Source organism: Ranitomeya imitator, chromosome 1, assembly GCF_032444005.1.
Source record: "Ranitomeya imitator isolate aRanImi1 chromosome 1, aRanImi1.pri, whole genome shotgun sequence".
Taxonomy (NCBI): domain Eukaryota; kingdom Metazoa; phylum Chordata; class Amphibia; order Anura; family Dendrobatidae; genus Ranitomeya; species Ranitomeya imitator.
Window position 1 is genome coordinate 362,566,584 of NC_091282.1, and position 17,513 is coordinate 362,584,096.

The following is a 17,513-nucleotide window of genomic DNA, read 5'->3' on the forward strand; positions in this document are numbered from 1 at the left end:
ACAGCACTTAGCATTTTTAAAGACTAGGACTATTCTTTATATATAAGCACTAATAGACAGCACATATAAACTCTGCTATGTAATCCTGTTTTTAGCTTGACATCTTTGCCTACTATATGCACCTTTTTAGATAGATCATTTTTTTAGACCAAGTGTGATCAATAATAGAATATATTTTTTCATCCGTGGTAGGGATCTAAACTTATATATTCTGGGTATTTGCTGTTATTATATTATTCTCATATGTCCTGTGCTGCGTACTGATTGTTTGTTTGTTTTTATATGATATATATTTTTTTAATGATTGTATTGTTGCTACTCTAATAATGTAATAAAAGCAGATTTTAAGTGATATATTCCTGTTGTGGTGCTTATCTCTGGTAGGTCCATTATCATTTTGTTTGGGTGGTTCTTACCCTTTAGTGGTGGTGGTCATCACATATTTTCACAGAGTACCTAAAATCAATACACAAATAGTTTATATATTTATATCTCTTGTAAAGCATATCTTTTGATATTGTGTGGTACTTCTGTGTTTCAATAATATCTAGTGTATAATGCAGCCATGGTTTCTAATACGGTGAGGTACGTGACTATACTTTACCTGTACTGAAGTTTGGTGCAGGTAAAGTGTATACAAGCTCACAATTGTGTGAGGAATTGTGATGAGCGAGTGTACTCGTTAATCGGGTTTTCCCCGAGCACGCTTGGGTGATCTCAAAGTATTTATGACTGCTCGGAGATTTAGTTTTCCTTGCAGCAGCTGGATGTTTTGCGACTGTTAGACAGTTTGATTACATGTGGGGATTCCATAGCAACCAGGCAACCCCCACATGTACTCAGGCTGGCTAATAGCTGTAAATCATTCAGCTGAGGTGATGAAAACTAAATCTTCGAACACTAACAAATACTCGGAGGTCACCCGAGCGTGCTTGGGAGAACCCGAGCAACGAGTACACTCGCTCATCACTAGTCAGGAATCATAGTAGTCAACAATAAATATGTTCTTCAGGTTGGCAGAAGCGGTTGCTACATTGTCCATAAAATCAAAAGGGAGCATCAGTGCCGTCAATAACATGGTCTAACTCTCCAAGCCAGAGTATCAGGAGGGTGGACAACAGAGGTCCCAATATGATGATGAACGACATTCTATTGTCAGCGCTCTTGACACCTTGGGGAGTGTATAGACATTGTTATTGCCAGTACCGATGCCGTTTGATATTGTGGACAATTTAGCCAGATCCTCTGAGGAGCATATAGACCGTGTTGGGTTTCCTTGCAGTCACTGGGTTTGGGATGTCACTGAAAGTGTCAGGATAGTGACAAAAAGTAAGGAACTCTGGGAAAAGAAGGAAGAACAGCCTAAAGAAAGTCACGTCATGCTGGGCGGTTGACCCGCCAATGCATGTGCTCCAAGTGAAACAGTCACAAATCTTCTGCTTACTGATGTACTATCAGAAATCAGCGCTTTTACAGGACAGCACAGAGAATGCTTTGTAGTTTATGGCTCCCATGTAGGCTGTGTTTTGGTTTATTCAGTTTTGTGGGACAAGCCCTTTACCTAAATACGCAGTACATTTTTCTTAAAAAAAAATGCATTGCAAAATGTATTGTCTTTGCACAAACTATTGACTTGTGGAAAACATTAAATGGGAGGTTTCATAGTAGCGTAAAACAATGTTTTGTGGTGGTTGAGCGAGATGAAAATAAGTGCCTGAGCAGCCCGTGCGAGCTTAACGTCAGTCACTTCAGGTTTAATTTTGTGAATGCATTACCAAAGTGGAATGACATCATAAAAGCACTATTTACACTGAATCAAATACCAGGCGAGACACCTGGAACCGTATATAAAAAAAAAAAAAAAAAAAAAAAAAAAAAAAAAAAAACAGTTCTCATCCTTTGTTCTCTCCCAAGACAGCGGAGGCAGTCACATATTCTTTGGTTTTGAAATCACTCCATCTGGATACTGTTGCTTAAATCGAGCTACTACATCTGGATCCAACAAATGGATCCCGTCCAGCTGATTCCCTAAAGTGATCCTAAAAAAAGAGAAAGTTTTAAAATGCTGGAATTAGATGCTGAATTGAAAGGGGTGAAGATTTTCTATATAATTGTTACACGCTCAATCACAAGACAAATGCTTCTTAATGCAAGGAAACATCTCTATGGCTGGAGTCATACACAGTTTTGCTCTGATTATAGTAGTTTTACAAGTCCTTTATGCTGTGATTAAATAGAAATACATCATGTTCTATTCACCAAAATGAGAACGATTTATAAAAACTGGTGCAAAGGTAACAGAGCTGCTGCCCATAGCAGTTCATTCTAAATACATTTTCTAAGGCAATTAGGAAAATGAAAGCAGCAATCCGGAGCTTTGGGCACCGTGTGAAGGAAAGTAGCTGGGATTACATTCTATGGTGGAAAGACCACAAAACGTTTCAGAAAAAAACACAAGTGCCCATGAATTACAAAAGCAAGTCCGGCCTCAACAAAAGTCCAAGAATCTGAGCTGCCAGCTAAATAAGATTACAGCTGCATTGATAATATGCCCATGAAACGCTAGCCAAAGACTGGGGAAGTGAAAGAAGAATGTGTAAAACTGGTCCGAGTATGGACCATGATGTACGGACTGGCTGCAGGTTTCCTGAGCCAGACTCAGCCAATAGTATAGATCTATGAAAATTATATAATGTGCCTGTGCATTCGGGTTAGGAGATCTGCCGCCAGTCTACATCACACTCTGTAATTACACTGGGAAACACAGATATGGAAAACCAGCCGTAGTCGCTCCTTATTAACAACCAAAATACTAACCAATTTGGTTGCACATTATGTGGACGTCCAAACAGCTCAATCTTTCGAGTTCCAGGAGAAAGACGTTCAATCATTCCATATATCTCATCAGGTTTGTGACTAGTAGATCGGACCTAGGTGAATGACCACACCGTTACCATTTACATCAAAATTAATTTGATCACATCATTTAGAAGTAGAGAACAAGAACTGATTGATGATGCGCTGTGCGACCACTTATTATTTATTTATATAGCACCATTAATTCCATGGTGCTGTACATGAGACGGGGTTACATCAAAATACAAATATCACTTACAGTAAACAAACTAACAACGACAGACTGATACAGAGGGAAGAGGACCCTGCCCTTGCGGACTTACATTCTACAGGATTATATATACTATATTATTATAGTTTCCCCTTCAACCAAGGAGACATTGACAGAGATTCCTCTCTAGAAGCATTTACTTTTTACTCTCTATGACACGGCCTAATCATAATAAAAAAAAATAATAATAAAAAAAAAAATTATATATATATATATATAGATAGATAGATAGATAGATAGATAGATAGATAGATATATACACACACAGTACAGACCTAAAGTTTGGACACACAGTCTCATTTAAAGATTTTTCTGTATTTTCATGACTATGAAAATTGTACATTCACATTGAAGTCATCAAAACTATGAAGTAACACGTGGAATTATATACTTAACAAAAAAGTGTGAAACTACTGAAACCGGTTTTTACGTACCGGTAATAGGATTTTACAGAGTCCACGACAGCACCCACAATGAGAGAGGGGATCCGCCCACCTTCCGGAAAGGAACCTACAGGTTAAAAAGGGGCGGTCCCCCTCGCCCTCCAGTTTGTGTTCCAGAGTACAAGGGATACCGCCAATGCATCAGTACATGACAATATTATCTTAAACACTACTAAATACCACCACCTCTATAGAGTGATCTCTAAGGCACACCTTCCAACAGAGTGCAGGAATAAGTAACTAAATACGGGGGGGGGGGGGGGGGGGAATGTATGGGTGCTGTCGTGGACTCTGTAAAATCCTATTACCGGTACGTAAAAACCGGTTTTCCTATCGCCACGACAGCACCCACAACGAGAGACTTTCAAAGACTATTTAACTGGGAGGGACCACAGCACTAAGTACTGAACGGCCAAACTGTAAGCTGGAATTAGCAGATAGATCAAGGCGATAGTGCTTATAAAAGGTGGAAGGTGATGACCAAGTTGCCGCCTTACATATCATTTCAATGGGGACATCTGCCTTCTCCGCCCAGGATGATGCCATAGCCCGAGTGGAGTGCGCCCTGATGCCTTCTGGTGGTGTTACTCCCCTGGCAGAGTAGGCAAGACATATCGCTTCTCTAATCCATCTAGCGATAGAGTTCTTCGTGACACCAGAACTCTTTTTCTGATTCTGGAAAGAAATAAACAGAGCCCTACTCTGTCTCCAGCTTTGTGTCCTATCCAGGTATTCTAATATCGCCCTCTTTACATCTAGGGTATGATATTTTTTCTCCTCTTCTGAACCTGGATTTTCATAGAAAGATGGTAAATAAATCTCCTGACTTCTATGAAATTTAGTTGCTACTTTTGGTAAATATGCAGGATCAGGCTTTAAGACAATCTAATCCTGGAGAATTATTAGATAGGGAGGATCTACTGATAACGCGTGTATATCACTGACCCTCCTGGCAGACGTTAATGCTAAAAGTAGAGCTGTCTTTAAAGTTAAATTTTTTATCGAAATAGAGTCTAATGGCTCAAAAGGAGGTTCGGTCAACGCCTCAAGCACCAAATTTAGATTCCAAGGGGGGTATTCTTACAATATGGATTGGGTTAGAACGCTGACATGCCTTAATAAATCTAGCAACCCATCTATTACCAGCTATATCACTGTTATATAGAGCTCCCAAGGCTGAAACATGAACTCTCAGAGTGTTGACCGCTAAGCCCAATTCCCAGCCTTTCTGAAGGAATTCTAAAATAGCTGAAATCGGAGCCTTATCTCCTAATGGTTGCTGATAAAACATAAGGAATTTTTTCCAAATTTTTGTATAGATCTTCATAGTAACCTCCTTCCTGCTTTTCAATAAGGTATTAATTAAAGCATTAGAGACAGAAGCTCCCTCTCAAGTTCCAAGCCGTTAAGTGAAGAGTCTCCAAATTTGGATGACGAAATGGACCTTGAGAAAGGAGTTCCGGAACTACTGGCAGCACCCAGGGATCGGTCACAGACATTGTCCTGAGGAGAGAAAACCAAGGCCTCCTGGGCCAGAAGGGGGCAATTAGGATCACTCTGGCTCCTTCCTCCCGGATCTTCCTGAGAACTATCGGAATCAGACACATAGGGGGAAAGGCATATGCCAGCTGGAAGTCCCAACGGACACGAAGGGAATCCACTATGAATGGTTGGTGTGCTATGTGTAAGGATGCGAACCTCCTGACCTTCCTGTTCTTCCTCGTAGCAAATAGATCTATTATCGGTAATCCCCACAGATTGACTATTTGATCGAATATGTGTTGGTCTAGGGACCACTCTCCCTGACGCAGGGAATGGCGACTGAGATAGTCCGCCTCTATATTGAGTTCCCCTTTTATATGAACTGCCGACAGGGATTGTAAGTGATTCTCGGCCAGAGACAATATCTGTGCTGTAGTGGTCATTAGGGATCGTGATCTTGTCCCCCCCTGATGATTGATGTAGGCCACCACAGTCATATTGTCTGTTTGTATCTGTACATGTGAATTCCTCAGGGATGGTAATAAGCAAAGAAGAGCCTGTTTGACTGTAGCAAGCTCTCTTAGATTTGAGGAATTCTGGGACTCTTGAATCGACCATCGCCCTTGGGTTAGAATGTCTCCCATATGGGCTCCCCAACCGAACGGACTGGCATCTGTTGTAATTATGTTGTCCGGAGTGATGGTCCAGAGAACTCCTTTTGACAAATGTGCCAGATTGAGCCACCATCTCAGATCGTGAAGAGTGGCGGGTGATAGACTGAACTTTCTGCTCAGAGCACCGTGAAGATCTTTTTCTGCTTGAAGAACCTCGTATTGAAGCATTCGGGTATGAGCCTGAGCCCATCTCACCGCCGAAATACACGCAGTCAAAGATCCCAGTAGAGACATTGCGTCTCTTAAACTTAAGTTTGGAACTTCTCTTACGGCCGTGATCCTTTGAATGATCTTCTGCTTCTTCTCTTCTGGTAGGAAGGATGACTGATCTTCTGAGTCTAGAAGAACTCCTAGGAACATCTGACGTCTTGTGGGTTCCAGTTTTGACTTTTCCCAGTTGATAATCCATCCGAGTTCCTGTAGGGATGATATTATGGCATTTACCCTAGACGTACACTGAGCAATTGAATTTCCGACTATCAAAAAATCATCTAGATAAGGCACTACAAGGGTTTCCTTTTCCCTGATATGGGCCATTACTTCCGAAACAACCTTTGTAAAAACTCTAGGTGCCATGGACAGGCCAAAGGGCATTGCCAAAAATTGAAAATGTTTAATCTGATGGTTTACCCATACTGCCATCCTGAGGAATTGCTGGTGATTTCTGTGAACTGGAAGATGGTAGTACGCATCTTTTAGATCCAAGACCGACATGTAGCACCTAGGAAACAAAAGCTTAGTTGTTGATTTAATGGATTCCATCTTAAAAGCGTGGTACTGAAGATATTTATTCAATTTTCGTAAATTTATGATAGTCCTAAAGGACCCATCAGGTTTAGAGATTAAGAATAGCGGAGAATAAAAGCCCGTCTTCTCCTGATGTTTTGGTACTTCTTCAATAACTCGCTTTGTAAGCAATTGTTGAATCTCTAATTCTAAGGCCTGTTGTTGGTCCGGCGTGTCCAGTGATGTTATAACAAAATGTTTTGGGGGAGTTCTCAAAAATTCTAATTTTAATCCTGACTCGACGACTCCCATTATCCAGGCGCTAGAAGTTATCCTTTTCCATTCTGCTGAGAAGAACCGTAGTCTTCCCCCTACTGGTAGATCTGTTCTATCTGTAATTACGTCTACGTCTTGAGAAAGAGGAAGGATTTTTATAGTATCCACCTTTCTTCTTTTGGTCCGACGTCTCCCAGTCACGATTATATCCCTGCTGGTCTGACTGGAATTTTCTGAAGGGCATGCGTCTCCGGAAGGCATTCCTAAAAGTAGGATTAAATGTTTTAGGAAAACCCTTCTTTCTGTCTTCTGCCTTTGCAAGGATGTCATCCAGCACCGGACCGAATAGGTAGTCACCCCTACACGGAATGGAGCATAACTTGGCTTTTGCCTGAGCATCCCCCTTCCAGGTCTTTAGCCAAAGTGCCCGTCGGGCTGCATTTGAGAGACCCGCCGATCTTGCAGCCAATTTCAGGGAATCAATCGAGGCATCCGCTAGATAAGCCGCTCCTTCTCTGACCTGAGACAGGGAGTTTAACAATTTGTCCCTGGGTACTTTAGCTTTAAGCTGTTCTTCCAGCTGAGTTACCCAGACCATAACTGATCTTGCCGTACAGGTGCCTGCGATTGCGGGCTTAAAGGCTCCAGATGATGCCTCCCACACCTTCTTAAGGAGCATGTCAGCCTTCCTGTCTGAAGGATCCTTAAGAAGTCCTACATCCTCTAATGGTAGCGAGGCTGTTTTCGAGGTAGAGGCTACTGCCGCATCTACTTTTGGGATCTTCATCCACTGGGATAAGGTGTCATCCTCAAAGGGGTACCTTCTCTTTGCAGCCGAAGGCAAGAACCCTTTATCTAGCTTGTCCCACTCCCGTTTGACCAGCTCTTTAATGGTATCTACCACCGGGAAAGCTTTGCGACTTCTCTGGCTCAGCCCTGCGAACATGATTTCCTGGGTTGTTTTCGGTTCTTTACTCTCCGCCACACCCATAGTCGCACGGACTGCCTTAAAGTTTCCATATTATCGGTGGCAAAGCAAGGCCTTCCCTCCTCATCTGAGGAGGATGGTGATGAACTCTCCGAGCACTCGCCCTCTTGCAACGAAGGGCTGGAATCGGATACCATTTCCATACTACTCTTCTCATGCCGCTTAGATTTAAGGGAAGATTTTATTTCTTCCCTAATTACTTCCCTCAAATCCGATACACGGAGGGGGGCCTCTTCCTCTAACGTACGGCATATACACGTCTGACATAATTTCTTTACATAGGTGTCAGGTAGTGGCTCCGTGCATAACGCCACTGCTTATGTTTAGACTTTGAGACCTTCTTCCCCTATAACAAAGCATAGTATAGAAGACAGTTGTATCAGCCAATAGCTCAGATATAACACTCACCACCGCTGATGAAAATAGAGTATCGGTTTCTGAGGGGGTGAGGTGCGACGTGACGTCGGGTTGCCAGGGTCCTGCTGCCCGCGTGCCACATCTCCACTATGAGATCTGCTGCTGCTCCTCTGCTCTGCTAGCTGTCGGTGTTCGGCATCTCCTGTGGAAGACATGTTGCCGCACACCACTCACCAAGCGCTGCCTTCTTTTCAAAGGTCCCGCGCTCCTCCTCCCGGCCTCCTCCGGAAGTCGTTGGTTCACTTCCGGGTCATAAGCGCCGACCTGCTCCCGCAGCGTCGCGCGCGTGTGGACGACCCAGGGCGGCATGCCTTCCCCCGGGAACGCCACTTCTAACGCTCGGCCATGCCGCTCCTTGCCAGACGGGGGGGGGGGAAGCTGACACAGGACTTCCCCCCGACGCTGCTTCCGGGCCCCCGACTCTGCCGTTCTCCCTGGACACCGCACAGAGGCTTGGCGGACCCGGGTAGGTGGACGAGACCTGTAGGCTCCCGCCGTCCGGACAGGAACCCAAACTGGAGGGCGAGGGGGACCGCCCCTTTTTAACCTGTAGGTTCCTGTCCGGAAGGTGGGCGGATCCCCTCTCTCGTTGTGGGTGCTGTCGTGGCGATAGGAAAATTATGTCTTATATTCTAGGTTCTTCAAAGTAGCCACCTTTTGCTTTGATGACTGCTTTGCACACTCTTGGCATTCTCTTGATGGGCTTCAAGAGGTAGTCACCGGGAATGGTCTTCCAACAATCTTGAAGGAGTTCCCAGAGATGCTTAGCACTTGTTGGCCCTTTTCCTTCACTCTCTGCGGTCCAGCTCACGTCAAACCATCTCGATTGGGTTCAGGTCTGGTGACTGTGGAGGCCAGGTCATCTGGCGTAGCACCCCATCACTCTCCTCGGTCAAATAGCCCTTACACAGCCTGGAGGTGTGTTTGGGGTCATTGTCCTGTTGAAAAATAAATGATGGTCCAACTAAACGCAAACCGGATAGAAGAGCATGCGCTGGAAGATGCTGTGGTAGCCATGCTGGTTCAGTATGCCTTCAATTTTGAATAAATCCCCAACAGTGTCACCAGCAAATAAGTGGGATTTCTTGCCTTATAAATTGGGACCATCACTTGTGCTGTGCAGAAGTCTGGTGGATACACAGCTGATAGTCCTACTGAATAGACTGTTAGAATTTGTATTATGGCAAAAAAAAAAAGAAGCTAAGTAAAGAAAAATGAGTGGCCATCATTACTTTAAGAAATGAAGGTCAGTCAGTCTGAAAAATTGGGAATACTTTGAAAGTGTCCCCAAGTGCAGTGGCAAAAACCATCAAGCGCTACAAAGAAACTGGCTCACATGAGGACCGCCCCAGGAAAGGAAGACCAAAATTCACCTCTGCTTCTGAGGATAAGTTTATCCGAGTCACCAGCCTCAGAAATCGCAGGTTAACAGCACCTCAGATTAGAGACCAGGTCAATGCCATAGAGAGTTCTAGCAGCAGACACATCTCTACAACAACTGTTAAGAGGAGACTTTGTGCAGCAGGCCTTCATGGTATAATAGCTGCTAGGAAACCACTGCTAAGGAGAGGCAACAAGCAGAAGAGACTTGTTTGGGCTAAAGAACACAAGGAATGGACATTAGACTAGTGGAAATCTGTGCTTTGGTCTGATGAGTCCAAATTTGAGATCTTTGGTTCCAACCACCGTGTCTTTGTGCGACGCAGAAAAGGTGAACGGATGGACTCTACATGCATGGTTCCCACTGTGAAGCATGGAGGAGGTGGTGTGGGGGTGCTTTGCTGGTGACACTGTTGGGGATTTATTCAAAATTGAAGGCATACTGAGCCAGCATGGCTACCACAGCATCTTGCAGCGGCATGCTATTCCATCCGGTCTGCGTTTAGTTGGACCATCATTTATTTTTCAACAGGACAATGACCCAAAACACACCTCCAGGCTGTGTAAGGGCTATTTTACCAAGAAGGAGAGTGATGGGGTGCTACGCCAGATGACCTGGCCTCCAGTCACCAGACCTGAACCCAATCGAGATGGTTAGGGGTGAGCTGGACCGCAGAGTGAAGGCAAAAGGGCCAACAAGTGCTAAGCATCTCTGGGAACTCCTTCAAGATTGTAGGAAGACCATTATGGGGGACTACCTCTTGAAGCTCATCAAGAGAATGCCAAGAGTGTGCAAAGCAGTCATCAAAGCATAAGGTGGCTACTTTGAAGAACCTAGAATATAAGACATAATTTCAGTTGTTTCACACTTTTTTGTTAAGTATATAATTCCACATGTGTTAATTCATAGTTTTGATGCCTTCAGTGTGAATGTACAATTCTCATAGTCATGAAAATACTGAAAAATCTTTAAATGAGAAGGTGTGTCCATACTTATAAGTGTGTGTGTGTGTGTGTGTGTATATATACATATACACACACACACGTGTGTATGTATATATATATATATATATATATATACATATACATATATACATACATACACACTATATACACGCATGCATACATACTCTATAGGAGCCATGATATATGCAAGCACTGAAAACATTGAATCTAAATTGTATTTAATTCAGTAGGATGAACTTACAAAAAAATGGAGGTTTTTAGAGCATAAATTGGCCATTCCATGTGTGCCCATAACTGCGGCAAGGTGACCTCCCTCTGATGGGTCCCTGTTCTACTGTACATACCTCTCTTGATCTATTAGCCTACAGTTAAATGGACAAAACATGTCTCTACCAGGCCATGAGCTTACAATTCAATGGGTAAGTAGAACTAATATACATCACCTGCTTGGTCAATGGGAGGAGTGCAGAGTCAGGCTGGAGGCAGCCACACCCCAATAGTAAGATATAAAGATAAAACCTGACTAGCACCTCCTAGGTGTGAACAGGTGCCAGCTGCGATAGCTGCTATCTTGGCTCCTATAGAGTGCTGCTGTGTTTTCTTTTTCTATATAAAGCAGCTATCGCAGCTGGCACCTGTTCACAACACAAAAACTCAAATTTATCAACATCTACACCGCAGCTGAGAGGCATACAGGTAAGAATATTTTAACCATTTTGCTGCCAGTATGCCCACAGTAATAGATTAAAAGCGTCCCAGGGGGTGACAGATTCCCTTTAAGATTGAAAAGCCTTTTAGAGGTGAAAAAGTAAATGTCCTGTTAGTTAAAAAGGAAATTTGCATATTGGCCATCCTAAATATCAAAGGCCCATATCTTTTGCAACTCAATGGAGAAGAAAAAAAAAAATAAATTAGCCCCTTTGATAGTGAAATATTATGTTTAAAATTTAAATAAAAAAGTAAAAAAGTTAAGAAAGGTTTTTTTTAACCCCTCTGTGACCTTAGACGTACTATCCCGTCGAGGTGCCCTGGGCTTATCTGACCCTGGACGGGATAGTACGTCATAGCCGATCGGCCGCGCTCACGGGGGGAGCGCGGCCGATCGCGGCCGGGTGTCAGCTGCTTATCGCAGCTGACATCCGGCACTATGTGCCAGGAGCGGTCACGGACCGCCCCCGGCACATTAACCCCTGGCACACCGCGATCAAAGATGATCGCGATGTGCCGGCGGTGCAGGGAAGCACCGCGCAGGGAGGGGGCTCCCTGCGGGCTTCCCTGAGCCCCCCGCAGCAACGCGATGTGATCGCGTTGCTGCGAGGGTCTCCTCACCTCCCTCCCTGCTCGAGCCCCGGATCCAAGATGGCCGCGGATCCGGGTCCTGCAGGGAGGGAGGTGGCTTCACAGAAGCCTGCTTAGAGCAGGCACTGTGAAGGCTGCAGCGCTGCATGTCAGATCAGTGATCTGACAGAGTGCTGTGCAAACTGTCAGATCACTGATCTGTGATGTCCCCCCCTGGGACAAAGTAAAAAAGTAAAAAAATTTTTTTCCAAATGTGTAAAAAAAATAAAAAAAAATATTCCAAAATAATGAAAAAAAAAAAAAAATATTATTCCCATAAATACATTTCTTCATCTAAATAAAAAAAAAAACCAATAAAAGTACACATATTTAGTATCGCCGCGTCCGTAACGACCCGACCTATAAAACTGTCCCACTAGTTAACCCCTTCAGTAAACACCGTAAGAAAAAAAAAAAAAAAAAAACGAGGCAAAAAACAACGCTTTATTATCATACCGCCGAACAAAAAGTGGAATAACACGCGATCAAAAGGACAGATATAAATAACCATGGTACCGCTGAAAGCGTCATATTGTCCCGCAAAAAAAGAGCCGCCATACAGCATCATCAGCAAAAAAATAAAAAAGTTATAGTCCTGAGAATAAAGCGATGCAAAAATAATTATTTTTTCTGTAAAATAGTTTTTATCGTATAAAAGCACCAAACCATAAAAAAATGATATAAATGAGGTATCGCTGTAATCGTACTGACCCGAAGAATAAAATTGATTTATCAATTTTACCAAACGCGGAACGGTATAAACGCCTCCCCCAATAGAAATTCATGAATAGCTGGCTTTTGGTCATTCTTCCTCACAAAAATCGGAATAAAAAGCGATAAAAAAATGTCACGTGCCCAAAAATGTTTTCAATAAAAACGTCAACTCGTCCCGCAAAAAACAAGACCTCACATGACTCTGTGGACCAAAATATGGAAAAATTATAGCTCTCAAAATGTGGTATTGCAAAAAATATTTTTTGCAATAAAAAGGGTCTTTCAGTGTGTGACGGCTGCCAATCATAAAAATCCGCTAAAAAACCCGCTATAAAAGTAAATCAAACCCCCCTTCATCACCCCCTTAGTTAGGGAAAAATAAAAAAAAATGTATTTATTTCCATTTTCCCATTAGGGCTAGGGTTAGGGCTAGGATTAGGGTTAGGGTTAGGGCTAGGGTTAGGGCTAGGGCTAGGGTTAGGGCTAGGGTTAGGGCTAGGGTTAGGGCTAGGGTTAGGGCTAGGGTTAGGGCTAGGGTTAGGGCTAGGGTTAGGGCTAGGGTTAGGGCTAGGGTTAGGGTTAGGGTTGGGGCTACAGTTAGGGTTGGGGCTAAAGTTAGGGTTTAGATTACATTTACAGTTGGGAATAGGGTTGGGATTATGGTTAGGGGTGTGTCAGGGTTAGAGGTGTGGTTAGGGTTACCGTTGGAATTAGGGTTAGGGGTGTGTTTAGATTAGGGTTTCAGTTATAATTGGGGGGTTTCCACTGTTTCGGCACATCAGGGGCTCTCCAAACACGACATGGCGTCCGATCTCAATTCCAGCCAATTCTGCGTTGAAAAAGTAAAACAGTGCTCCTTCCCTTCCGAGCTCTCCTGTGTGCCCAAACAGGGGTTTACCCCAACATATGGGGTATCAGCGTACTCAGGACAAATTGGACAACAACTTTTGTGGACCAATTTCTCCTGTTACCCTTGGGAAAATACAAAACTGGGGGCTAAAAAATAATTTTTGTGGGAAAACAAAAAGATTTTTTATTTTCACGGCTCTGCGTTATAAACTGTAGTGAAACACTTGGGGGTTCAAAGTTCTCACAACACATCTAGATAAGTTCATTGAGGGGTCTAGTTTCCAATATGGGGTCACTTGTGGGGGGGTTTCTACTGTTTAGGTACATTAGGGGCTCTGCAAACGCAATGTGACGCCTGCAGACCAATCCATCTAAGTCTGCATTCCAAATGATGCTCCTTCCCTTCCGAGCCCTCCCATGCGCCCAAACGGTGGTTCCCCCCCACATATCGGGTATCAGCGTACTCAGGACAAATTGGACAACAACATTTAGGGTCCAATTTCTCCTGCTAATCTTGGAAAAATACAAAACTGGGGGCTAAAATATAATTTTTGTGGAAAAAAAAATATTTTTTATTTGCACAGCTCTGCGTTATAAACTGTAGTGAAATACTTGGGGGTTCAAAGCTCTCACAACACATCAAGATGAGTTCCTTAGGGGGTCTACTTTCCAAAATGGTGTCACTTGTGGGGGGTTTCTACTGTTTAGGTACATTAGGGGCTCTGCAAACGCAATGTGACGCCTGCAAACCATTCCATCTAAGTCTGCATTCCAAATGGCGCTCCTTCCCTTCCGAACCCTCCCATGCGCCCAAACGGTGGTTCCCCCCCCACATATGGGGTATCAGCGTACTCAGGACAAATTGGACAACAACTTTTTGGGTCCAATTTCTCCTGTTACCCTTGGTAAAATAAAACAAATTGGAGCTGAAGTAAATTTTTTGTGTAAAAAAGTTAAATGTTCATTTTTATTTAAACATTCCAAAAATTCCTATTAAACACCTGAAGGGTTAATAAACTTCTTGAATGTGGTTTTGAGCACCTTGAGGGGTGCAGTTTTTAGAATGGTGTCACACTTGGGCATTTTCTATCATATAGACCCCTCAAAATGACTTCAAATGAGACGTGGTCCCTAAAAAAAAATGGTGTTGTAAAAATGAGAAATTGCTGGTCAACTTTTAACCCTTATAACTCCCTAACAAAAAAAAAAATTGGTTCCAAAATTATGCTGATGTAAAGGAGACATGTGGGAAATGTTACTTATTAAGTATTTTGTGTGACATATCTCTGTGATTTAATTGCATAAAAATTCAAAGTTTGAAAATTGCGAAATTTTCAAAATTTTCGCCAAATTTCCGTTTTTTTCACAAATAAACGCAGGTACTATCAAAGAAATTTTACCACTATCATGAAGTACAATATGTCACGAGAAAACAATGTCAGAATCACCAGGATCCGTTGAAGCGTTTCGGAGTTATAACCTCATAAAGGGACAGTGGTCAGAATTGTAAAAATTGGCCTGGTCATTAACGTGCAAACCACCCTTGGGGGTAAAGGGGTTAAAGGGGTTGACCAGTCTTCTGATGAAAGTCTGAAAAAACTCTACGGGATTGCAAACATCTGAATCGGCACACACTGTCAAGATTCTCCAACGTTGCCAATAAGATTGGACAATTTACATAAATGCATTTACGGACAAACCAGATGTGCTTGGCCTCATTTAATACAAGTGAATTCAGCAAAGGACAGACAAGTATAGTTGGAATCTTTTCTTGCACAGGATAGAATATCATGAGCATCTTACCTCTGCCACAATGACATCACAATCTAGACCCCGATTAAATCCTTGAGGGCTTCCTTTGACGCCCACCTACAAAATAAAGCTTGCATTTATCAAGAAAGTGGCACACGTGAGACAAAAAAGAAAAACAAAAAACAAAACAACTGCTGATCAATGACAGCTATCATTACCAGACAGTGCTCCTTGCCATGATTAAGCCAATGACCAGTGCGTCCAGTTCGAATAATTCGCTGTAACTGGTTGGTTTTCACCCAAATTATTTCATCCACTCGCTCATATCTGTATTTATGTAATACAAGAGAGATAGGAGCTGTAAATTCCCCAGAAAATGACAATTATCGCATAACTAGATGGTGGCCCGATTCTAACGCATCGGGTATTCTAGAATATGTATGTATGTATGTATATAGCAGCCACATAGTATATAGCACAGGCCACGTAGTATATAGGAGTACTACGTGGCCTGTGGTATATACCATATGGCTGCTATATACATACATACATACATATTGTAGAATACCTGATGCGTTAATATAGGCCGCAGTAAATAACACAGCCCACAGTATATAGCAGCCACGCAGTATATAACACAGCCCATGTAGTATGTAACACTGGCCACGTAATATATAGCACAGCCCACATAGTATCTAACAGTGGCCACGTAGTATATAGCACGCAGTATAGAACACGGCCACGTAGTATATAACACTGCCCACGTAGTATATAGCAGCCATGTAGTATATAACGCAGCCCACACAGTATAGCACACAGCCCACATAGTATCTAACACTGGCCAGGTAGTATATAGCAGCCACCCGGTATATAACACAGCCCACGTAGTATTTAGCAGTGTGGGCACCATATCCCTGTTAAAAAAAATAATTAAAGGCTGCCGCCATCTTGCGTTGCCAGGATGCATTGCGAAATTACCCAGATCACTTAGCGGTCTCGCGAGACCGCTAAGTCTTCTGGGTAATTTCGCAATGCATCTCTGGGAAAGGAAGCTGGCGGCAGGCGCGAGCACATCGTCGGACTACGGAAGGTGAGAATAGCAGATTTTTTTTGTTATTTTTAACATTAGATCTTTTTACTATTGATGCTGCATAGGCAGCATCAATAGTAAAAACTTGGTCACACAGGGTTAATAGCGGCGGTAACGAAGTTACCAGCGGCATAACGCGGTCCGTTACCGCTAGCATTAACCCTGTGTGAGTGGTGACTGGAGGGATGTATGGAGCGGGCGCCGGGCACTGACTGCAGGGGAGTAGGGAGGGACTAATCGGACTGTGGCCGTCGCTGATTGGTCGCGGTAGCCATGACAGGCAGCTGGCGAGACCAATCAGCTACTTGAATTTCCATGACAGACAGAGGCCGGGACCAATGAATATCCATGACAGACAGAAAGACAGAAGGACAGACGGAAGTGACCCTTAGACAATTATATAGTAGAAGTTCACATAACATGTACACGACTAGTAAATGTAATTATCTTATATAATGGTGGATGCGTCCTTCTGTCCAAAGCCTGCACAATGTGATGCCAGAGTCCGTGCGTGCGCATACCGCACTATGGCGTCACTTTATTGAAGACACTGTGCTTTCAGACAGACACAGTGTCTTTAATAAAATGGCACCAGGTAGTGTGGTATAAGCACATGATGACTCGGGCACCATTTTATTGAAGAATTCTACTACAACATTGCAGTACGCATATGCCGGCCATCGACATTATCCGTAAGGCTGGCACATTCAAACTGTTATGTTGATGTTGTAGTACATTAAGTCAATTAAATGGAACCAGAATCAGTGTGCGCATCTCGCGATCTCCGGCACCATTTTATTGAAGACACTGTATAAATATACCAATAAAAATGCTCACCACCCGGGAATAGAATGGGTTCAATAGCTGGAATATTACATTATGAATAAGCATGTACAACAGTTTAGTGCTGCAACTATTTTGTATACAGTAATATCTAAAGTGCAGAACAATTAAAAAGCGGCCGGCTGAATTACACAGCATTGGGCATGGTGTCTCCAGCCTCCGTGTGGAGCACCAGATGATAAGCCTAAGCAATACCTGTATACAGTGGCTTGCAAAAGTATTCACCCCCTTGGCTTTTTACATTGCAACCTGTGTTTACAAAAATATGTAATATGATTTGTGTGTGATGCATCAGCACTAAATAGTCTAAGTTGGTGAAGTGAGAAAAATATAGGCATAAATTAAATTTATGAGATCAAATAACTAACAAATTGGCATGTGCATATGTATTCACCCTTTTGCGATGAAGCCCCTAAAAATTTCTGGTGCAAGCAGTTATCTTCCTTTC

General features: G+C 43.1%; 1 protein-coding gene across 1 annotated transcript in view; it reads right to left on the reverse strand.

Annotated features, from left to right (window-relative positions):
- Positions 1-1,726: 1,726 nt before the first annotated feature.
- The window catches only part of METTL3 (methyltransferase 3, N6-adenosine-methyltransferase complex catalytic subunit), a 48,284-nt gene continuing 32,497 nt past the window's right edge, over positions 1,727-17,513 (reverse strand). The window contains exons 8-11 of the mRNA XM_069761297.1: positions 15,351-15,459; positions 15,184-15,249; positions 2,818-2,930; positions 1,727-2,039 (exon numbers count right to left, since the gene is read on the reverse strand). Coding sequence (XP_069617398.1) covers positions 1,928-2,039; positions 2,818-2,930; positions 15,184-15,249; positions 15,351-15,459 — 400 coding nt within the window. The 3' untranslated portion in view covers positions 1,727-1,927. The remainder of the gene's footprint in view (positions 2,040-2,817; positions 2,931-15,183; positions 15,250-15,350; positions 15,460-17,513) is intronic.